The sequence below is a fragment of the Culex quinquefasciatus genome, chromosome 2, assembly GCF_015732765.1.
Source record: "Culex quinquefasciatus strain JHB chromosome 2, VPISU_Cqui_1.0_pri_paternal, whole genome shotgun sequence".
Taxonomy (NCBI): Eukaryota; Metazoa; Arthropoda; class Insecta; order Diptera; family Culicidae; genus Culex; species Culex quinquefasciatus.
In genome coordinates, this window is record NC_051862.1 from 33,360,829 (window position 1) to 33,385,531 (window position 24,703).

At 34.5% G+C, this 24,703-nt stretch overlaps 1 protein-coding gene across 1 annotated transcript; it reads right to left on the bottom strand.

Moving 5' to 3' along the window:
* Positions 1 to 443: 443 nt before the first annotated feature.
* On the bottom strand, positions 444 to 8,493 carry LOC119768065 (proton-associated sugar transporter A-like). The gene is made up of 6 exons (XM_038258409.1): positions 8,231 to 8,493; positions 1,775 to 2,220; positions 1,193 to 1,719; positions 834 to 1,139; positions 684 to 779; positions 444 to 624 (listed from the first exon to the last, which is right to left on the bottom strand). Exons 1-6 carry the CDS (start codon positions 8,335 to 8,337, stop codon positions 493 to 495), a joined length of 1,614 nt encoding a protein of 537 aa, XP_038114337.1. The 5' UTR covers positions 8,338 to 8,493; the 3' UTR covers positions 444 to 492.
* Between the last annotated feature and the right edge of the window lie 16,210 nt (positions 8,494 to 24,703).

A 24,703-nucleotide genomic window follows, 5' to 3' on the forward strand; every position in this document is an offset into this window, starting at 1 on the left:
TTAATTAAGCAAACTCAGAATCAAGTTGAGTTATTATTGCAGATGACAGAAGTAAAAGGAATCGTTTGAAGATTTTCCCTTTGTTAACTTATTTTTCGCAGGTAAAAAGTACCCATTCCCAAATCGAAAGCCTCGTAAGCACCTGAAAATTAGAAAGACTTCAGAGGGGAAATCCTGCCTGCTGCTGATGGAAAAAAGTGTTTTCGGGGGAAGAAAGTGAAAGAAGACGAAAAAAATCATCGATTTTCAAGTGTTTTCAATCATCGTTCCGGCTGTGAAGTGGGCCGAAGAACTTTTTTATCGCTGAGAATGTCACCAGCAGAATGTTCAAAATATTTTTAGGGGCTTTCGATCAAACTTGAAGGTGTGCCTTGTTGAAGTTAGAAAATACGTTTGAAGTGATATTTTTAGTTATATGGAAAAAGGTGAAAAAACGTGTTTTTTGTTGGTCAAATAATACTGAATAGATAGAGAAGCTATACTTGTACACTTTCAGAGATCCATAAACCACACCTGTGTTGCTGCAAAGGCAGCCAGTGATGAAAATAATCCAGCAGAATAGACTACAATTGTCGTGGTTCCAAACGCATCGATGATAGACCCAATTGATAACGAGATAATCACCTGAAAAGATAACTAAACAATTGAAGGAATTGCCTGTAATTAAATATGACCATCTGGACCTGGGCTAGAAACAGCATGCTGCTGAGGGTGGAGATATCCGCTCCAAAGCCTCGTTTCTGCACGACTTGAGGCAGAATTTTGTCCTTTTTGTCAAACTGAAAGCAAGTGAGAGTTGGAAGGAGGTCGTCAAAATAAATGTTCGAACTTACCGAATTATTCAAATGATAGTGTGAAATTAAAAGAAATGGCAAAGAATACATGGTGGCATACTTAATCCCCATCGTTATACAACATACAAATACTGTAGCTTTAATTTTGAAAATTGCCATAACTACCATTCCAAAACTGTTCAGAATCAGTCCTCCGATATAGATTGGTCTTGCTCCAAACTTGTCAATTAATCGTTCAATCACCATCGAATAGAGTGAGCTGCTCAGGATGAAAACTGCCATGCCTACGCAACCAAATCGAACTCCTTCATTGTAAAGATAAAACTCTTCAGAACCTTCCAAAGCCTGTAATATTTTTTTGTGATTTTTTTGAATTTATTTGAGATTTCAATACCTACCGAAACATTCCCACCGAAAACTTCCCGCCCTACAAAGTCCGTAAAGTACAAGCAATAGCTCAAGTACCCCATGTGGGATAAGAACTGCGTCAGGTACAAAATCCTCAACGCCCGTGGCATCCTGATCAAATTAACTAAGAACAACTTCAAACTAATCGGCGTATCGTCATCTTCACTAGCACAAACCGTAATCCGATCGTCAGCCTCAGGCTGCAACGTTGTCGATCCGCTGACACTGTTCAGCGAAAGCAGTCGCTTCTTTTCCTCCTCGATAGCCGCCCTCGAAATTGGCCTCAACATTTCATCACTCTCCATCAACGGCAGTGGAATCTCCCGGAAGCTGCTTAACGTAGTGATCAACCCGATCAGTACGATTAGCACCACCGATGCAAACACGGTGGCTTCGTTCGATCCCAAGAAGATTCCAATGTTTGTCCGCGACCAGTCGATCGAACCCAGCATGTACCCGGCGAACCCTCCAAAGCCTCCGATCATTACGGCTATCGTTAGGACTTTTGGGTGATCATCTGAAAAGTTTCAAGTTAGCATCCATCATTTTCTTAATAAGCCATAACCTCAAACCTCTGATGCACATGTCCATAAAGTACGTCCTGGTCATCCCGTTGCACGTCTCAACGTTAAAATCCACCAGGATCAACCCAACCACGGTCATCAAAACTCCCCACCGAAACCCCGACACCTGACCGTCCGAATCATCCCCAAACCACACCCCAATTCGCGCTCCATGGGGCAGTATCAGCAGTCCCAGCATCAACCCAACGCCCAGCGCCAGCAAAACAGGTCTCCGACGGCCCCACTCGAGCCGGATTTGGTCGCTCACGGAAGCCAGCAGCGGAGCGCAAAAGAACCCGAGCGTGGGCGAGACGGCCCAAACCATGGTCATGAAGGTGTGGCTAAGGCCAATACCGAGCAGGATGGGCGTCACGAAGGCCGTCTCGGCGGCGTACGTAAACTGGATGCCCACGATGAGCAGCGTCAGCCGGATGAGCTCCCAGCGGGTTTTGGGTCTGGAAGGGGAAGTGGGTTTGGTTGGTGATTTAATTAATTTAATAGTTACTGTTAAGTGTGTAGAACTCAAACAAATGTGTATATTTGAGTCTTTTTCTGTAACATTACATTTAACCTTACGCCACATCGTAACACAACATTAAAAAATCAAATATCACCACCAGCGACTCGGTGAACCTCGTTGGATAAATGTACGACTCGTGCTTAAAAGATCTGCTTTTTGCAACTTATTGCATAAACTACAAATTCAGATGTGATTTTTTTGGATTTGCAATTTTAAAATACTTGATGAAAAAAAGAGTTTTTTTTCAGGAGAATTTTTTTTTTGAAAAATTGAAAAAAATCGTACATTTTTTATTGTTTTGGTTAATCAGACTTGGGAATTTCCTTGAAAATTTGATTCAATTCTCAATGTTAAAAATGAAATTTTTATGAAATATGCTTCTCATTTCAATTAACATTATTTGATGAGGACTTTCAAAAGAAACTTAGCTTAGACTTTTATACAGCAATTCCCCACGAAAACAGTATGATTTGAAAAAAAAAGTTTTTTAATTAGACCAGTATTTTTTTGTTTGGCCATTAGGGTGAGCTACGCCGTGTTAGGGTGGTTCGAAAAACGGCAATTTTCGTCGATTTTTGCTAAAACCACTTTTTCAAAAATCATATCTCCGTGCCATTTCATCCGATTTTAGCTGTCCTAGACGCAAATGAAAGGTGATTAGTTTGGCTAATTGGGAAAAATAGTAAGAAGTTCCAAAAATTTAGCTTAACATTTGAAAAGGTCGTATGAAAACTTAAAATGCTGTTTTGAAGGTCTCGGGACCAAAGAGCCTATGTCTGAAAATATTTTTATCGGATTCCTTGGAAAATTTCGCATAACATATCAAAAAATGGTGGAGTTATGTTTTCGATACTCTGATTTACGATTTTTTGAAAATAAAAACTGGGGTTTTCGACGCGCCACGCTCAAAAATGAGAAAATGACGAAAACACGAAAAAACTTTTTTCACTAAAACTGCGATAACTTTAAAATGTCAGCGATGACCTATACATGTTAGGGTACCAAAATTTTTGTAATTAAAAGAGGCAACTTTTGGTACCATAACATCTATCGGTAATTGCTGAAATTTTAAAGCTATCACAGTTTCAGTGAACAAGGCGATTTTTTCCCCTTTTCGTCATTTTTCCATTTTTGCGCGTGGCGCGTCGAAAAATCCAGTTTTTATTTTCAAAAAATCGTATCTCAGAGTATTGAAAACATAACTTCACCAGTTTTTGATATGTTATGTAAAATTTTCCGAGGAATCCGATAAAAATATTTTCAGACATAGGCCCTTTGGTCTCGAGACCTTCACAGCATTTTAAGTTTTCATACGACCTTTTCAAACGTTAAGCTAGATTTTTGAAACTTCTTACTATTTTACCCAATTAGCCAAACTAATCACCTTTCATTTGCGTCTAGGACAGCTAAAATCGGATAAAATGGCGTGGAGATATGATTTTTTGAAAAAAGTGGTTTTAGCGAAAAATGACAAAAATTGCCATTTTTCGGACCACCCTTACACGGCGTAGGTCACCCTAGTGGCCAAACAAAAAAATACGGGTCTAATTATTTCAGCCAAGGAACCCCCAGAAATATTTTAAGCCCTATCGGAGAACTTTTTTTTCGAAGCATGCTGTTTTCGTGGGGATTTGCTGTATATACAGCCTCAGGGTGACCAAAGTCGTCAACAAATTAGGAAAATGAATCAAAACTAGTTTAATTTATATTTTGGAATTGCAAAAAAAAAAAAAGAAAATCAAACTGGTACAATACATAAAAAACATGTAAAGTAATTATGTTAAGCATCCTAAAGAATAATTTTTAAATTTGGATCTACATTATTTTCGATATTTATCAAAAACTACTACAGTGCCGTTCTATTGTTGGCAACACTTGATTTTAGCAACAATTTCTTCAAATTTTCCGATTTTGGCAACACCCAAATGAATTTGATATTTTTGGCCTCGTAATTCTTTCATATCATTAATTATTGTTATTACACTAAATAATTTTTTTTATTTACTTTTTTAATGTTTAAAAATTGCACAATTTTATTTTTCATCAACCTTTTAATTATTTCTGAAAACTTCATAAATAGCAACATTGCAAGACACAAAATCGATCAGAAAATCTCCTTTTTTATCTATTATTTATCCTTCTTTGTATTTAAATTTTACTCCTTTTTTGAAAATTATTATTTTTTAAACTAGTTGATTTTTGAAAGTAACTTCGAAAAAACTTGGAGTACATATACATTGTTTTGGCCTACTCTAAAACATTAAAAATAGTTAAAATGGAAGACGAATAAATTTTTGAAAATTAAATCATTTTTTTTCAAATCAGAATTTTAGCAATGTCTTTTGTGGTTAGATAAATCAGATTTTCATGAAATTTTTCTCTCTTTAAAAAATAATTGAATCGACATGATTGTTACGTTGCCTAGATATAATAATTTATTGGAATTTTTCTCGTTAAAAATAGTTTTATTTTTTTTATTCTATTAATGTTGATGATAAAATTTTAAAAATATTGAAAAAGGAACGAATGGTTTTCTCCAGCGGGCTTGGTCGAACGGCAAAAAAAAATCCCGGGATTTCCCGCAAAAATAAATTTACTGTTTCCCGGGAAATTTACAAATTTTCCCGAAATTCTACCGGAAGTATACATTTTCTTAACTTTTTGATACATGTTTTTTATTTTACAAAAAAAAATTAAGGAACTCAATTTGTTTTATAAATATTGTTCTTGTTAAACTTATCAGTTTGTTTGAAAATTTCATGTCAAGGGTTATATAAGATGATATTAATTTTTGAAACATTCACAACTAAAAATAGATCTTGTTCAAGCATTACGGTGTAATGGAATTAAAATTTAACTAAAAAAATATAATTTTGTTATATCATTTTAAAATACGGTTCCTCTTCAGGTTTACATATTTACTCACTTCTAGCTCTAATTGAAACTTTCCTTGTGAAGTTATATGGTTTATTATGTTTTTATACGCATCTCAGAAAAGGCTTATTGCAGCCGCCATATTTTTGTAAATTTCGACTACAGCGGGTAATAATGTTTATGAGGGAAAACAACTCATTTTGTCCGAAAATAATTTAAATGCATAACTCATTGCTTCACTACATGCCTGAATTTCATGAAAATCTAGTAATTTACTTGTTTTAAAAGTTTACCAAAGGTTATTTCAATAACATAAAGTTGACGATTTCTGGGGTCATGAAAAAACATGAAATCAAATTTTTATCCAAGGCGAAATCTAATATTGTATTTTCAGATTTTATCTAGAACCAGTTTTCGTTTACCATAAAAACTTATCTAATCGCAGTTAAATGGGCTTGAAAATATATTTGTATCATTCTGGATTTTTGTTGAAGGTTAGTTAATAATTTTATTTTAATTCATTCATAAGGGTGTTCTGGTAAAAAATCAGTTCAAAAATTAATCTAAACTCAGTTAAAGGGGTGAAAATAGGGATTTCAGATCACTTTATTAAAATGCAAAATTTCAACAAAAATGAACTTGTAAATGATAAAAACTTTGTGGAAACTAAAAATCAAATAATTTTTCAACGTTCTACAACAAATAGAACCGAAAACCATAAATTGTCATTAAATACTTGTCAAATTTCTTAGATTCTCACTATAAAGTGGGCGATTTCTGGGTCCTCTACCCTATTTATTAACTTGATGTTGTATGTTTTTTGATAAGCAGTCAAGGCATTCACCTCAAACTTATTTCGACCATTAATGTTGCTATTATATACAATTATGTTGCAAAATATTAATCAGAATCAGGATCAGAACAATCTTTGATAAATTTAAAATTTCCTGCAATTTCCGGGATTTCCGTGGATTTTTTTTGAAAATTTCCCGTTTCCCAGGAATTTTATAACCCCGGGAAATTTGACGTTGCGGATGGTTTGAATTTTATGGTTTTCTCCCAAGTTTGTTCGCGGTCCGCTTCTTCTACGCATCGCATGCCATTTTTGGAATGTATCACGGCGTGTTTTCTAGAACAACCTTATCAGGAAAAAAAAGTCATCGCCACTTTCAAATGTGTCTTATAGGAAATTTTCTCAGCTTTCCAATGCTTCTAAAAGCGAAATGTTTCATCGGGAAATTTCTGAGATATCTCTATTTTAAGTTTTTTGGTTTTAAATTTCTATATTATTTATTAGAAACTTTATTCTAACAGTTCAGAAAACTTATCAAATGATGTGTTTTATTTGTCATTTACTAATCAAAATGTGCAAAATAAGACAAGCAACAACTTTGTAGAAGGTTGCAAACCGATAAACATTTTGAAAATTATGTTTTATCTCAGTTTTTGAATACATGGGATTTAATCAGAAATTTAAATGATAAAACAGTGTAAAAATATATTTTTTACATGAATTATTAGATTATTACATATTTTTGGTGATCAAATATCACGTGTCTGCTCTAATTTAGCTTGTTCATCCAAAACTTTGGCAGGTTTGTGATTGTGAAAGGTATTATTGAATTTTAACGAATAAATTTGATATTTTCTTAAACAAACATTAACCAGGAACATAAATACAAATATGATTTGAAATCGAAAATGTACTACATATTACTGTAGCAAGCTTCAAAAGTCATATTTTCATGAATAAAGAATAAAATGAAGATAAAATGTTATAAAATGTTTTCTGTAGAAAATGCACTTAAAAGTAGCAATAAAACTCGAGTCTTCCAATTCTGAATTCTGAAAACACCGTCACAAACATTTATTTTTGTTTGAACAAAAATTAAATAGTATTTTAACAAAAAAATCTAACAGAAACTTTCTTTCCAAACTATTTGAACAAAAGTCAAGACATATATTTTTTTTCAAATGAGATTGAAGATGAGAGTCTTATAAACTTCTAAAATATTGCTGATTCCTTGATCATTTAATACAAAAAAAAAACTGAAACAATCATTTCATACTTATAAAAAGTTTTTCTACTAAAGCTAGCAACAGTAATTTGCAGTATAATTTCGAGTATAAAACTAGTTAGTGTTTGATTAAGGAAATATGATATTTATTCATAAAAATCTTGTAATACCCTCTTAATTTCAAACCTGTAGAAATTTCGGTTGTATCAGCTAATTCCAAGCTGAATCAGAGCAGACCGGTGTTATTTGTACACAACAATTATGTAATAATCTATTTGTTCTTGTAAAAATAATATTTCAATACGGTTTTATTATTTTATTATTTGAATAAATCCCACATATTCAAAAAATCGGTTGAAACTTAATTTTCAAAATGTTTAGCGGTTTGCAACCTTCTACAAAGTTGTTTTATTTTGCACATTTTGGTCAGTAAAATACACATGAAACACATCACTTGACAAGTTTCCTGGACTGTTATTTAAAAGTTTTCAATAAATGATCAAGGTTTTTAAAAGAAAAAACTTAAAATAGAGATATCTCAGAAATTTTCCGATGAAACATTTCGCTTTTAGAAGCATTGGAAAGCTGAGAAAATTTCCTATAAGACACTTTTGAAAGTAGTGATGACTATTTTTTCTCCTTAAGGTTGCCCAGAAAACACGCCGTGGTATGCAATAGCAACGAACCGTCATAATTCTCCTTGAAAAGCTCGGAGAAAACTTATTCGGTCATGTCTAATATTTTTGAAATATTCAAAGATATTCTAAAAACCTTAAATTTCATGCTTCCCATCGAGTTGACCCTACGCAGTCACTTATGTCAATTTTTGTTGAACAGTGTTATTTTAGACAAAATAGAAATTTTAAATTATAGTAACGCAACCTAACAAAATATCTTGATATCTTAAACATTACTCCATATCATTATTTTTAACTATTCAAACACACTGTTAAAATGTGACACCATTTGGTATAAACTATGAAGTTAATTCGGATTAATTGTGGACAATTTCACTAAAAACACAATCTTTTTTTTCTAACAGCAATTACCTACCTAAATATGTGAGAGTAATCCTTTATCTGGCTCCTTGCGTATTCGTAGCGCTTTTTCAGCATCGAATCCATAATTTGTGCGTCCGTTATTCGCGTACTTTTATTCATTTTTAAAACTTATGTTATCCACAACACACCTAGTCCAGTTGAATCACTTTCCACTTAAACAACCGTTCTCATTATAAATAATCACCAAAAATAGTATCTCCAGCGCGATTTGCCCAATCTGCGAGCGCACTCTCTCGCGGTTTGTAACAATCGCGATTAACTTATTGACTGAATGAAGCTCATTCATGAGCGGGAGCCTGCTTTTATTGGCTTTTGTGCTCTTATCAGGCCTCTCTTCTGGTGGCTTAATGAAGCTCCGGTTGGCGTTATGGCGATACAATCGTGAAAAAAAATAGAATCGCCAAACCAGATATATTCCCAACCCCGATAAGAAGAAAGTACCGTGCCACACGGTTTTGGGTGGATCGATAATTGGGCAATAAAGATCGAGATATAATTGTTCTAATCGGTTGGAGGTTGGGAAAAATGTGGCACTTCTTGGTTTTTTGTGTTGTTTATTTTAACAAAATGATATTTGTATAAAAACGACAAAAAAAAAAAAAAAAAAACAAAACAAAACAAAAGAAGGTTACACATTTCTAAATTTTCTCAATTGCAAGTGCAGCAGCAGCTTTCAGGAAGATCTCTTCTCTTCCAAGTATCTGCAACTGACTCGCGCTGAAGATTGTGGAAATCCTTGCTCAATTTCCAACCAATTCAACTGAAGTAGAGAAAAGGGGGGCTGGGATGGGACAGACATCAAGGTACACGAGATGAAGCGCGCACACCCCTATTTATCCCACCGACACCACAAATTGGGTTGGGGGTGGGTGTAATGTTGGTGGCACTTGCTCGAGTGGGAATCATCTTGAGCTGGGATAGCAGAAGGTGGAGGCCACTGGAGGGGGTGGTGAAAAGCGCGCACCTACATTGGAAGGAAATAGATCGAATAAATACAGAAATCAACGCCAAACGGTGGGAGTCTCAGGATGAAGACCTAGTCCTGCCTTTTGTACATCCCGGGGAGGATCAATTTCCAACGAGGGTTGAAGTCAGTCAAATTTTGCGTTAAGATTAAATAAATCAAATGGCAAAACAAGTATTCAACTTAAAATTGTTTAATAAATCATTAGAAGAAAAGTGCAAGGAAGTTTAACACAAGCCTTAAATGGTTCAGAATTTGATTCGATGATTACTGTTACAACAAAAAATAGCATAGCGTAGCATTGGTTCCTACCCGTGATTCATTAAATTAACAAAACATATAAAAAAAGTAAATGTTTGAAATTGTGAAACTTTTTTCACTGCAGGTATTGATGGTTTTAGCACATAAGTAATAATGATTATTTGCAGTATTTTCGAGATCAGAATCAATCAAATGTAAAACAAATGAATAAAGACTAACATTTCAAAAGTGCCAAACATTCAATATTACGCCCTTTTGAAATGTTAGTGTTGATTCAAAAATTTCATAATAATGTTTTTGAAAAGATCGGTAAATTTCACGAATGTTTCATGTTTTAACATTGAAAATCGGACCATTAGTTGCTGAGATAACGACATTAGAAAATGGAGGGTTGTTTGGGTGAGACTTTAAAAAAATCAATGTTTCTGTTTCTTTTTGTTTTAAACACTGTATCTTAGCAACCATTGGTACAATTTTTAATGTTAGCCAAAATTGTAGGAAATTTTCTGAACTTTACGAAAAAAAAAACATTTTTAGGGATGAACAATTATAGACACTATTAAAAAAAACTAAATATTTCGAACAAAATTTCACTTTGAATTGTTATATTTTGAAAACGGTACACTCAATAAAAAAAATTGAAATGTACTTTTCGATTGACAATTCGATTTTACATAAAAAAATCGATCACAAAATTTGAAGGACAAGATTTTTTAATTTTACAAAAATCAACATATAAAACAAATTAAATTGGCTTAAAACATGTGGGGGTTTGTCCTCTAAAACATACAAAAAAATCAAAAATTAAAAACTGAGCAACTCTCTACGAAATCGGCCGATTTTGACCATTTTTATTTTTTGTTTTTTTTTTATTTAACTCAAACTTTGTGGGGGACTTTTCTATGACCAAATAAGCTATTTTGCGTCATTGGTTCACCCATACAAGTCTCCATACAATTTTGGCAGCTGTCCATACAAAAATGGTACGAAAATATTCAAACAGCTGAAACTTTTGAGTGAATTTTCTGATCAATTTGGCGTCTTCGGCAAAGTTGTAGGTATTGTTGAGGACTTTTGAGAAACAAATAGGTACACGGAAAAAAAAATTATCAACTTTTTTTTCACTAAAACTCAATTTCCCAAAATACGATTTTTCTGATTTTCGAGATTTTTTATATGTTTTAGGGGACGAAAATCCGCAACTTTTGAGCCATAGAGAAACATGGTCAAAAAATCTGCCGCCGAGTTATGATTTTTTGAAAAAATAGTGATTTTTGGAAAAAATCGAAGTTTTATACATAAACAAGTTTGACATTATTTTTTAATGCAAAATTGAATTTGCAATCGAAAAGTACTCTACAGATTTATTGATAAAGGGCTCCGTTTTGCCTTCCTCACCTCACTGAGGCAAGGCTATAAAATCACTCAAAAATTGAACTTTTTAAATAAGCCTCCCAGATATACCTTTACGTATACATATCGACTCAGAATCAAATTCTGAGCAAATGTCTGTGCGTGTGGATGGACGTAGAATTTTTTTTCTCACTCACTTTTCTCGGAACTGGCTCGACCGATTTTGTCCGGATCAATGTTTTTGGATTTGCCTTCAGGTTCTTTAAGTCTTTTTAAATTTCATCCGGCTTGGTGCAGTACTTTAAAAGATATGTTCGAAAAACTGTTTTGGTTGATACTAAAAGGGTCATTATTTACATAATTTGAAGGCTCCGGCGGATAGCTGTCGGAACTTTACGCTCAGTGCACGCACACAAACACTGCAGTGCTTTCAAATGGTTCATTAAATTTATCATACCTAGATGGCAGCACTCAGATGTATAGTGTCTTTACTAAGTAAGCGTTAGCCAAAGCTTTCGTAGTGTGTGGTTGCAAGGCTTTTAGGAGGAAGGCAGCAACCACCTTCCGGTGGATTAAGTAACGTTTTTAAGATATAGCCACCGAAAGTTTGATTTTAGCGAAATATTTGCAGTTTTTCAATTTTTAAAAATAGTGACCATGAGTGACCATTTCTAAAAATATTTTTTTAAAAAGTTCAGAAAATTTGCTATAAAATTGTCTAAGAGACATTGAAGATTGAACCTCGGGTTGCTGAGATAGAGCCGCTTTAAGAAAAAGAAACACGAAAATTGGAGTTTTCAAAATCTCACCAAAAAAACACACCATTTTCTAATGACGATATCTCAGCAACTAATGGTCCGATTTTCAATGTTAAAAGAAGAAACATTCGTGAAATTTTTCGATCTTTTCGAAAAAAATATTTTTAAATATATTTTTTTTTTTTAATAAATTTCCGGTTTTGGTAGAGAATTGTTCAACTATGGTTTTTTTGAGAAGTTAAATTTATGAGAATTAAAAAAAAAGAAAATTTCCGTGTATTTATTTAATCCTTGAAAAGTTACAAATTTTCGAATATTTACGTACCATTTTTGTATGAACCGCTGCCAAAATTGTATGGAGACTTGTATGGGTGAACCAATTACACAAAATGGCTTCTTTGGTGATAATGAAGACCCTCACCAAGTTTGAGCCAAAACAAAAAATAAAAATGGTCAAAATCGGACGATTTCGTAGAGAATTGCTCAAATTTTACTTGGATTTACATTTAAACAAAACGGTGCAATCAATCAAAACTGTTGGATTTTGAACCGGATAAGATGTCAATTTTCTGCAAAACTTGCTGATTTTTTTCAGAAGCGCACGGTTGAGTTTTAAGGGTTATAACAATAAAAAACTTATCAAAAATGCTAAAAGTTATAACCCTTTCAAAAAACATTTTCGTATGAATCTGTTAACTCATGAAAATTTCATTTACACCTCAACAGTTTTGTTTTTGTCTGTACTAAAACTTTGAAGAACACTAATACACTCTTAAAAGTAATTCTGGAAGGTTCTAAATGAATAAATGACCTCTCTGGTTTGTTGCAGACTCTAAACGTACATTGAATTTCCCATTAAATGACATGTCACACGATTTTGAACGTTGAGTTACGGAAAATGGCACCGATCAAACCATTTTTTTACATACGTCCTTTTGACACCAAATTTCTATCTCTTCACGGTTTCGAGCTACAAATCCCTGAAAAGACATGTCTTAGTAAACATCTGAACATCAAAGAAGTTGCACCGCCCCTCTGTCGCGAGATATCGAAAAATGGAACTCGGATTCGTGATCAGGGACCAAATCCACTGCTTAGAGCAAAGTGTCACGCAAATCGGAGAAATGATGGAGAATTTCTCAATAATCGTTTGTGGTACAAACATTTTTTGAAAAGTAATGAAAATCGATTAAAAAACTCATGTGATCAATTATTGTTTCGTGTTTTGATAATAAGAAGTGATATATATATATATATTTAATATCTGTTATTTTGTATAAATAAATAAAAAAATGCTTCTTTTTTTCCACTGCACCCCTGACTTCCAATAGGAAGAGCAGCAGCAAACCTGTCACTAGCATTCACCCCACCGCCGGTGCTTTCACAGCATCCCACCACCAAAGCAAGACGCCTCACCGTCTCGTCTGGTGGAAATTAAATAAGGATCACATCGCATCCCTCCCCTTACTGCTTCCTGCTCAGCACTTGCACGCCCACGCGACTCAAGACATGCTGCCAAGTTGTAAACTTTCTACTAAATTAGATGTTAATTGAAGACCAAATGTGGGCGGTGCATGGGGGCTGAAACGGAGAGCCGCTACTTTGAAAGCCACCACATTTTCCCGACGATGAGAAGCAGGACCTGGTCAGGAGGACTCCAGCTGAGCCGCCGTCGTTTGGACGACCGCCGTAACGACCCGGGACATGGCTGCTGTAAAAGAGGTCATGTCAGAGAAACTCTTGCCGGATTGCTAATTGAAGACACACGGGGTGCAGAGAAAGAGAGAGTCGAGTCCTTTCGGAGAAATGGAGAAGCCTGCCGATGGGAAGTGCAAGAACCGGCCAGCAATGTCGAGCCGGCTGCTGCCATCATCGGAGCGGCACAATCCCGGCGAGTTCCGAGCATCAAAGATGTCACTGGCAATCCAAAATATGGTGAGGCTCTTTGGATGTGCGCATTGAGATGCGTTTGTCTAAGGATCCACACGCGGTGCCGCAGACGGTTTTGAAGGATTGTGTGGGAATGTGGATCAAGGAGCGCACATTAGCGAGCGATATTTGCGATGCATTGCAATATGGCCTCGCGGGATTCACGTATGTTGAAATTGGTTGGAAGTTAAGGGGAAGGTTGGAGTTAGTTGTATTCGACATGTTCGATTTGATAAGGACAAAATAAATTAGATTTAATTGCTTAGGGAAAAGAGTTGCGGGAACATGTTGCCATTGATTGCATGATATTTTCCAGTCCTGATAAATAAATTAATTAATTTCTTGAGGTTAAAAAATGTATTTTTTTGCAATTCCGTCGTAAAACTATTTACTTTTCTTGTCATTCTTGAACAACGAAATAGCCTACTTTTCTGTACCAAAAATAACAGAATCGAATAGCAACACTTTTCAAAATGAATGCTGATAAGTTCTACTTTTCTGCACTCAAATGGGTGCTAAAAAGTTGAACTTTTCAGCACTTGTTTCGAAAAGTAACACTTTTCAACATTTTTTTGATTTAAACGATTTATTGACAAAATACATGAAAATTTGACATAAAATTTCACTCTGTGTGTGTTTTTTTGGAATTGCAAAAAATGTTGTATGGAACTCGTTGCAAAACTTGATTTTTTCAGCACTCTTCGTATTTATCCAACTCGGTGAACTTCGTTGGATAAATGTACGACTCGTGCTGAAAAAATCCTCTTTTTGCAACTTGTTGCATAAACTACTACTACATCATGTTGTTTCCACAATATCTCATGACTTTTTTTCGTTTTTTCTTTATTATTTACTTTAAACGCCAATTTAAGTTATGTGACCCCATTTTAGTTGAATCTGAGTAGCGTAATCAAAAAATTACTTGCTAAATTACCAAATGCATTTTCTCAATATATCATCTTCATCGATTTCGCCGCCATCTTGGATTTGAATTTTCCAAATCATTTTAGAGCTGATTTTCCAATCTAATCTAATCTAACCCTAACGCAGCCATCCTTTCGGAAGCATTCTGGAGATTGTCGAAGGCGATTACTTCCATCATCCATTTTTCCAAACGGCCAGGCCAACTGCCTGAAGGTAACCGCAAAGATGATTCGTTAAGTTGGATTAAATTTGTGCAATAATGTTCAAACAGCATCGTGAGGATCTCTCGCTGTTAGTAAGAGCAATGGGTAGCACCATGCTAAAACGTTAAGGAAGGAACTTTTTTTACATATGCCCAGGACACTATAAGGATCTTAGGAAAAAAAAAAAACGGTTTGATTATCCGAATATTTCATTTTACGAAGTGAAGTTTTTCCGAGGAATTCGGATGTTTGAATACTCCATTATCCAAAGCCTCGATTATCATGAATATTTTTTTGTATTACAGTTGACTCTCTGGCTGTCGATATTGCTCCAGCTGTCAATAAATTTTTCAGTCCCTTCAAATAGATTGCTTTGATTTTTCGTTGTATAATTTGGTAACTCCCGCTCTCGACGGTCCCTTCAATACCGACAACGAGAGAGTCCACTGTGTTTTCAAAACAGCTTTTTTTGTGAAAATTTGAGTACTGTCCTACTGTACATAAAAAATAGTGAAACTGTGAAATTCGATACAAAATTTAATTTCTTTAGGTGGTTACAAAATTTTAGATAAATAACGGTATTTTGTGAAAATGATTGTATTTTTAATAAAATATCGTGTAATAGAGGAAGTTTTAAAGAAATTTTGCGTTGCAAATATTTTTTGAAGTTTATGTTCCTCGACTCTGACTAAAGTCGAAAGTGGGTGAGGGAAGGGACAAAAAATATAAAAAAGTTTAAAAATTGAATTTACGAGACATGGTTTCAACATTTGAATGAAAAAAGTGGTTTAAAATGCATTACACACCTGTCCAGTCGTTTTGCAATCATTAGTTTTCAAAATACCTAAGCATCGACGAAAATTATTTTTTTTGCAAAAAAAGTTGTTGCTGTGCTGTATGTTGGAATTTCATAAACATTCAAAACATGTTTAATCAAGCCCAAGCATGCTGATGTGATTATCAATGCAGAAAAATGCGTTTTAGATTGTTTAAAGTTGATTGTACTTCTTGAAAAGTATTTGCAACGGCCTTATCAGCAAAAAAAAAAAAAAATCCAAGCCATATTGTAAGAATGGAAACTTTAGTGTAAATACGGTATTTTGTAAAATTTTATGTATTTTTCCATTTTAAACAATCGAAAAAACGCGTTTTCATTAATTTGCAGCTTGCAATGTTGATGGTTTTAACATTCGGTGTCAAAGGGACTTTTTTTAACTTGATGGCGACTTAGAATTCCGAAAAAAACTCATTTTCATCGAAAAAATACAAAAATAGTTTTTTTTTTTAAATTCTGCCTATTTCCGTTACTCGACTGTAGGGGAGAGTGGGGAGACTTGATCCCCTTTTTTTGAATCGCACATAACTCTGTCAATTTCTCACAAAACTATGATCTTTTTGCATGAATTGAAAGCTTAAACATTCAACTATGTTTGGCTGATAAGGGTACTTCATCAGATAAACTCTTCGAATAATGCCAAGCTTTTTTAAAAAATATTTTAAACCGGCATTTTCTGAATGTTGGGGGTAATTTGATCCCCCTTTCAACATTTTGAAGAAATCTTAAGAAAAATGTTTCTTATTCATCAAAACTTTTAATTTTCTATAAGTTACAGCAATTTCACATTAAACCTGTACGTTTGTGTTCAAAATATAACAAGTTTAGCATGCAAAATATTTAAAAACATAAAATTTTCTTTTTAAGACCTAAATTGAGCATGTTTACAAAAGCTGGTAGTTTTTGTTTACACAACTTTTGAAAAATGGTTCAAACTGCAGTTAGTTATGTACAACTATACTAAAGGAAACTATGTACGAAAACCCAGCCAAATTTTTTAATCTTGGGGCTGATTCCAGTGACTGTAAAAATGCAGGGATCAAGTCTCCCTTAACGCACTTTTTTAAACAATTGATTGTAAAAATAGTATGACGATAAATTTTACGTCAAATGCGTAAGGGTTTTGGAGTTGATATGTTTATCAAACAAATCATGTATAAAAAATATTTTTTTGAATAATTTTTGAGTGTTTTCTATACTTATCAAAACAAAGAAAAAAGATCTCTTGGAAGTTTTTTGCAGCACTTCTTAGAAAAATGTGTGTAACTCAATCCAAACATTTTTTAATTTTTTCTTTGTTTTCTACAATGAGTTTTAGTCAATTTCGCACAACTTTCTAGAACAAAGCTAATTGTTTTACCCACATGCTGACGAGATACAGGCTTGGGATCAAGTCTCCCCGGGGATCAAGTCTCCCCACTCTCCCCTACACGTATTAGGGATATGCCTTTTTATGGGAAATTTAATGTAATTTCGAATCCACAAAGTGCGAGGAAGATAATTCTTGCATTAGAAACATTTTTTTTTTAATTTTACAATGTTGTGCATTTTTTTTCTAACTTTGAATGGTTATTCTTTATAAAGAAAAACACTTCAAACTTTGCAGAACATTACTACACTCTAAAAAATGACCCTTCCGGGTCAATGTAGATTTGAAAAGCACATTAAATTTCCCATCAAATTACATGTTCCAAAAAAAATTACAGTCAAGTAACGGAAAATGGGAGACTTTAAAAAATAAAAAATTGTGTTTTTTTCGATGAAAAATACGTTTTTTCGAAATTCTCAGTACACCATCAAATCGGACGTCTAATTTTACATAAAAGTCCCTTTGACACCAAATTTCTATCTCATCACCGTTTCAGGCTGCAAATTATTGAAAACACCTCTTTTTTCGCATGTTCATAAATGAAAGGGGCCGTACCATCCATCCGTCACGAGATATCAAAAAAACGAACCTGATATTCGTAATCAGGGACAAAAGTTACCCCTTAAAACAAAGTTTCACGCAAATCGAAGAGGGGTCGGGGCAACTTTTCCGTAATGCATAAATGACCCTTCTGGGTTATTGCAGATTTGGAAAGTACATTAAATTTCCCTTAAAACGCCTTCGGCACGAGATAAAATAGAGCTCGGAGTCATGAACAGGGATCAAAATTACCCCTAAGGACAAATTTTCACGCAAATAGAGAAAGGGTCGTGGCGAATTTTTCCATTTCTTGTTAGTTGGCGGAGAATAGCCAAATACGAATTGACTCTTTACTGATAAAAACTAATTGAATTGAATTTTTGACTTATACTAACCCGTCCCTCCTAAAATCGCGAATCACTTGACGGTCATCAAAACCACATGAAGCTTTCTCCAACCAATCCAACAGTCCAGAAGTCCAGCGAGATGAAACACATTTCAATGTCCTGCCAAGACGTGGACGGACGCAACCGTGTTCCACAGACTGGCCGCGATGCTTGCCCAGCTCTCCAGGAGCGAAATCAATCGCACGAATGATCCTAACGTGTGCTTAGATGTTGCAGCTTATGATGAGCAGGAGCACTCAAGTGATTCATCTTGGGCTTGTCTGTCTGAGTTGTGGACAAGTACACTGAGGTATTTCTAGAAGTGATACATTATGATGAAGATTTAATTTTTTTTGTTAATCTAAAACATTAAATTCTTTTATAAACGAGATTAAAATAAACATTTAAAATAATAAAAATTTTCCTAAATTTTCAAAAATGACATTTTCTAAACGTTTCAGCAATTCTAATTCTCAACGGCATTCATGAACAATTTGTAGAAGCTAGCCAACAACACAATCCATGGCATCCGTCAGCTTAGTTTCGAGAACTCGAGATATGCAAAGAGATAAGCATCATTGATGGAACATAAAAACATATGTTTTATCACGATGACAGATGTTTGAATAAATCTGCTGAACCAGAGGTCTAATGGAGATGAGAACCATAAAAAATGTTTTAAATTAGTTCAAGATAAACATTTGATAGTAACTAATAATTGAAAGTTTAAAAATATCCAAAATAAATAAATCGTACCATTTTTCCCAAATTTGTGACTCAAACGTGAACAATTAGAGTTTTCAACAGTGCCTCCAAAGTTGGACATCCCGGACAGGATGAAGCTTTCGCAAATATTCCTTGTCCAGAGAGCAAAATGTTACTACCAGTACTGTTGCTGCAATTTGATGCACCACGGATGCATTCGTCGTCGTCTTCCTCAACCCTTGGCATGTGAAATCTGGCTTCGTTGCACTTGGAATTGTGCATCATGCAAACACAAATTTATTGTTTGAGGACCGGTCATTTCTGTGTCTGTGTGTGCACAGCTGTGTGCAGAAGTGGCTTGTCATTCTGGAATCAGTTTTATTACAAATTAATCTTGACATGATAACAGCATCCGATGTGGCATTTTATGTCACTCCAAAGTTTGGATACCTCAGCTTTAGAAGGTTTTTGGAAAGCGATTAGGGCTCCTATTTTTGTTCAATTATTTTTTTAAATTTAAATGTCGCATTGGCAACAAATGGAATAATCTCGTTAAGAAAGGAAAACAAAAAAAAAATCAGTGATTTAAAAAAATTAAAAAAAAAAAACATTATCAAAAACCCTTGTGAAGCCAAACTCAACTATCTAATCCACCATGAAAACCCAGCCTAGTTGAAGTTTTCGGCATGCGTCCGTTCATTTGAAATGTGTTTGACTTTTGGGCAGATGAATATCTATAACGTCACCCACCGCCGGGGCTGCTCTTCCAACATATATTTCAAACAAATATCCGGTCGAAATCCTGCTGCTGCTACTGCTGTTGCTGCCGGGTTGCGATAATCATTTGGAAAATGTTGGCTCTGGAGAGAGAGAGAGAGACTGCTAAAACTGTTTGTCTATCCTGTTTCCATCTGATCCGGTCGGTGGGTGGGTGTGTACGTGTGTGTGAAAGTTGGGCAATGTGGAGTTGTAAGGTATTTTAAACCTTTTTTTTGTTTTCCTTCAAATAAGTCATAAAATAATTCTGCGTACATGTTGTCTAGTATTCGGGAAAGTTAAATGAGTATTAAGGGCTACTACATCCCAATGTTTGTTACGTGTTTTTCGATTACAAATTGGTTTTGCAAGGAACAACTGCAAATTATTTAACAGAATTAATGTTAACCCTCTATTGAACAAATTTTTTTTCGATTTTTTTACGAACTTACTTAACTTGTTTTATATTTTTCTTGTTTTAATTAAATTATTTTAATTTGCATCTATCATGTTTAGTTTATGTTTGTTTCTGATAGTATTTGGCATACTATACCATCTACTACCATTACCCTTTTCCCTATTTTTAACAGTTTTTGTCTAATTTTATTTGTTATTGTCAAATCTTACAGTTTTTGAAAACTAATGATTGCATAACAACGGAATAAGTGTAAAGTGCAATTTAAAACACTTTTTCAATTCAAATGATGAGATAATGGCTTGTTATATTTTTCATCTTTTGTCCCCTTATGTTCTACAAAGTTCTCCTTCAGAGCGATGGACAAAAACTTTGAAAATATTTACATCAGCCTTATTTTCATATAATATAGGGGAAATGTGAGTAAAACACACAGCCAAACTCGATCCCAGAAAAATTAACATGTTTTGAAACATTGGCAAAGTCACATAAAACAAGTCACATTTCCAACCTTATAATTTTCTGAAATTTTAGGAGTTAAAAATGGCGTTTTTTTTAAATCAGTGTTGAGGAACAAAGACTTTGGGAAACTGTTTATTTCTCTGAATTTCAAAATCTAGCATCTTTTCTTCTAGCTTCTTTTCTAAAAATCATCAGACCGGTACAAAATATTATTTGAGGTTTTTTGAAGAAAGGGGAGCAAAAAAAAACTTAACTTTCAATTTCAAGCAAATTTTTTCAAATATTTGGTACAAATACTTTCTCAAAATGCTTTGATCATTTCATTATTAAAGTTATGCTACAAATAGAAATTTGCAAAAAATTCAATGAATTTAATGAAATATTGTCATTCTTGAAATTTTATGTTCCTTTCGATCTGTGGTACAAAAATTCAAAAACAGCTAAAAGTCAATAAGTTCCATTTTAATTTGAATTGAAAAATTAAAGATAAACAATGTATTTTAAATATTTTACAAACAATTGCTCAAATTCAATCATTGAAAATAAAATATTCAAACAATATTTGTTTGCTCCCTGCTTGCTTAAAAGTTGGTCATTGTTGATCATGGCCGGTCACGGTCACCCGCTACAGACAAATATAAACAAAAACATAAAACTTTTCAAAACTTTTTTTTTCATAAAATCGGAAACTCGTGTTACAAACAAACTTCTTACGTTTTCACATTGAAATAGTTGTAGTTGTCTGCTCTACAACTTTGCACAACATAGTTACACTCTTAAAAATAATCCTGCAAAAATACAAAAAACACGGAATTTTAAAATGGTAATTTTTGTTTTTAATAAAAGATGAACCTTCTGGGTTGCTGCAGTTTTGAAAAGTACATTAAATTTTTCTCAAAATGACGTATTCAAAAAAAAAAAAAAAATTAACTGTGGAGTAACGAAAATGGCAGAACTTTTCAATTTATTTTATTATTTATTTCTATGAAAATACGTTTTTTTTGGAATTCTGGATGAGCCATCAATCGGGCGTCAAATCTTACAAAATATTTTGTAAATTAGGTCGTTAACGAAAAAAGTGATCCGGAGATTTAAAGTTTGATTTGTTTAAATCCCGTCGTTATAAGTTCCTGGGATAATTCAAAAAATAAATTTAATAATTTAGGAGTTTTTTCAGCAATAGATAAATAAAAATGTTTTAAACGTTGAAATAGCGTTATTAATTACGTCATAGTAAAAAAATCAAATAAAAACTGATTTATTTCGAAAAATATTTGCAGTAAAAATTGTTTAAATTTGAAAGGTTTAATTTTGAAAGCTTTAATGTTACTTTTTTTATGATGTAATTTTATCTCAATTTAGACTGAGAAAGTGAGGTTATACACCCAGAACTGGACATCGGCATACGAGAGGATAAAGAGCACGATTCGGTAGTAAAAAGGTACTGTGTGCGGACTGAAAGGATAAATCCCGAAATTACCGAGAGTACTTTACTCATGGGTTCATCTTCAAATAAAGTTCATCTATCAAAAAAAAAAAAAAACCCAAGACCCCGAACCCAAGACCTTCGGCATATTGAACCGTCCCTTTGCCGTTTGGGCCACCATGGTTCGGTGACTAAGTGGCGGTCATTTGTCCATATAAGCCACTCAATAGGATGAACTGTTCCAATGAACGAATGAACACGCGAGAGGACTATACTCTCGCAAAATAGCACTTTCCTCACGTTTCTTCACCCAAAATTCAGAATCGAGATAATCGTTCTCTCAAAATTTATTGAGGGCTCAGTTCCAAAATCGATAGAATAATGGTACCAACTCACACCATCATAACAAATGAGTTCATTTGTTTGTTGAATCAATAAATCTCCAACAAGTGTCATACATCGACTTCTGACTTCTCCTTGGTCACCAAGCTGTGGTGGCCGAGGCAGCTAAGTCATTGGATTGGTTTGTCAAAGGTCTCTGGTTCGATTCCCGTTGTCGACACTTTTGGTTTTTTGTTTGACGGATGAACTTTTTTTGCAAATGAACCTCGAGAGAATAGTTCTATCGCCCATCTCGAGCTGTGTTCTCTGCGTCCGTGAATGGTACCACTATTCTCTCGACTCGAGACCATCATTCTCTCGGACTAGCGCTGCCAGTTTTGGGTGTTCTCGTGAGGACTATCCCCTCGTTCTTTAACTTTGGGTGTACCAAAAAAGTGGTAAAATTACACATTTTTTGAGGTTAAATTAAACATTTTTTCTAACATAAAAGATGAACCCTTTCGCCTTCCCAGATGTGATATTACCAATTTTTTTACTGTGAAGCTTTTGAAATCTTTTTGCTAACAATCATCTATCGAGTATAAGATTCTTTCAAACCTTTATATTTCAAATAATTTTGAAAGGATGTATCATATCTAGCTAGCAAATTAAGTTACTGTTGCTAATAAATCGCCATTGTTTTTTGTTGATCATTTTAAGAAAAGTTGCCATGTTTTAATTAAATTTTGAAAATTCAGTTTGTCAGAGTTTTGCTCTATCATTACTGCAATGTATCGAAGAAAAATTTAGTGAAATCCACACAGCAAAAAAAGTAGTAATCCAGCTGCAGGCTGAGCGTAAAATGAATTTTGCATAATTTTATGCAATTTTATGTAATATTACACCCTGAAATATGTAGCCCATCAGAGTAAGAAACCTACTTGATCGAAATGTCAAGCTCATATGCCTTATCCTTTCCACTCTTCATCGGTCTGATGGCCGAGCGGGCTAAGGCGTCAATCCTCAATGAGGGTACTTTTTTGTGTTTGTAAAAATGGATTCTTTTAGTTACCTTAATCCTGCACACAGTTTTTTTTTAACCCCAAATGTCCCCAATTTGTATCGCTTGGCATCAGCCATATTGCAACGCATCACCAAATATTGTATGTTGTGCGTGCGTGCGTTCGATTGTGAGAGATAGTTTGTACCGAAGCTGGCCATCTCCCATCCGGACGCGCAGATGCCCTCAATCTGCAGGGGCAAATATTGGTACTTGATGCAGAAATTGTGTGCACTCCCCCCCGCTCAACGCATTTTCCACAAATATGTTGATTTTTGGGGAAATTGAACGATGACAGTTTGGGCACCTTGCCTATGTTGCCCGGGTTTTGCACCTAAATTTGTGCATTTGTTGGTGCACGATGGCAGCATGTTATACAAATGGTTTCGAGTGATGTTTTTCGGTTTACGCAAATTAAAACGAAACCTTTTGGGTTCTCCCTGGCTCTCCAGGTCTGTCAATCAAACATTTCCAAAACGGGTTGGGTAAACGTCGTTGGAACACACAACACACATATTATTTTATTTTTGCCCTGATTTCAAACTGGTTTTGAGGGGCTGTCCAGCAATTGTGAATTTCATCAATCGTAGCATCAAGGTAGATTGAGGGAAAACCTGGGAAAACCCTCCCCTCCCGCCTCCACCACTTCTGCCTCTATTAAATAACATTAAAATATGTCAGGAGCAAACTTTTCGGAGAAATTTAATTTTCCTTCCGTCAGCAACCAGCCATGTCCCGAAAAATCACCCGAACACGCTGCATCGCACAGGATCAGAATCCGAAGGGGGGGAGGGGGAGGAGGGTGGGAAAATGCTCGGAAAAACTGATCGTTGATTCACAAGTTTTTGCTTTTCTCCGGCTTTCCCTTCAAAAACAGGCAGCAGCCCCGGTGTTCAGTTTTGCCATCGTCGTCGTCGTCGTCGTTCGGGATTAGATTCACCTGTTGCGGACAGGGCACTCCCAATGGGGTCCCTCGCCTCGGTTCGGGCGGGGAAAGGGGACGATTTTCCCACAAAGCTTTTCCTTCAGCTCCAATCTGCTGGGAAAATAGGTTTCACCTATGTTGTTTTTTTTTCTACTGCTCGCTTTACTTTTATTTTAGTTGCTCTAGCGAGAAAGAGTGCTGAAACTGAAAGGTTGAACAGGTGAATGTGTTTTAATATTTTATAAGAATGGAATGATGATGTGAAATCCGGTAAAGTTAAAATATAAATAGTTTCCAGCGAATCAAAAAAATAGATAAATAAAACAAAATACAATCAACTTCAACAGAATTTTGAATACAAGCTATCTGATCAATTTGGTGTCTTCGTCAAAATTCAATTTATTGCATTGGACTTCTCAGAAAAAGTTATACCCTACACTGAAAAAAAATAAAAGTACCTAATTCCTAAATTCTAGGAATTTTGTTTATTAAGTAATCCAAAAAACCCGATTACTAAACAAGGAAAAGAAGCGAAATCCTAGAATGAACAAATTTGGTACTATTTTTTTTATTTCAGTGTAAGAAAATTACCCTTTACGGAAATGGATTTAATTTGTATTTTTTGATTTGGCTCAAACTTTATGGGGCCTTCCCTATGACCAAATATGCTATTTTGTGTCATTGGTTCACCCATACAAGTCTCCATACAATTTTGGCAGCTGTCCATACAAAAATGGTACGTAAATATTCGAATAACTGTGACTTTTGAATGAATTTTCTGATCAATTTGGTGTCTTCGACAAAGTTGTAGGTATTGTTGGGGACTTTGAGAAAAAAAATAGGTACACGGAAAAAAATTTGCCGATTTTTTAA

What these genes read in the sequence shown, in the direction of transcription:
- LOC119768065 (XM_038258409.1), bottom strand. Translation starts at nt 8,337, where the DNA reads ATGAATAAAAGTACGCGAATAACGGACGCACAAATTATGGATTCGATG. An exon ending in TTTTCGGTGGGAATGTTTCG is followed by an intron (nt 1,140 to 1,192) that starts GTAGGTATTGAA and finishes AAAATATTACAG; the next exon opens with GCTTTGGAAGGTTCTGAAGA. An exon ending in ACTATCATTTGAATAATTCG is followed by an intron (nt 780 to 833) that starts GTAAGTTCGAAC and finishes ACTTGCTTTCAG; the next exon opens with TTTGACAAAAAGGACAAAAT.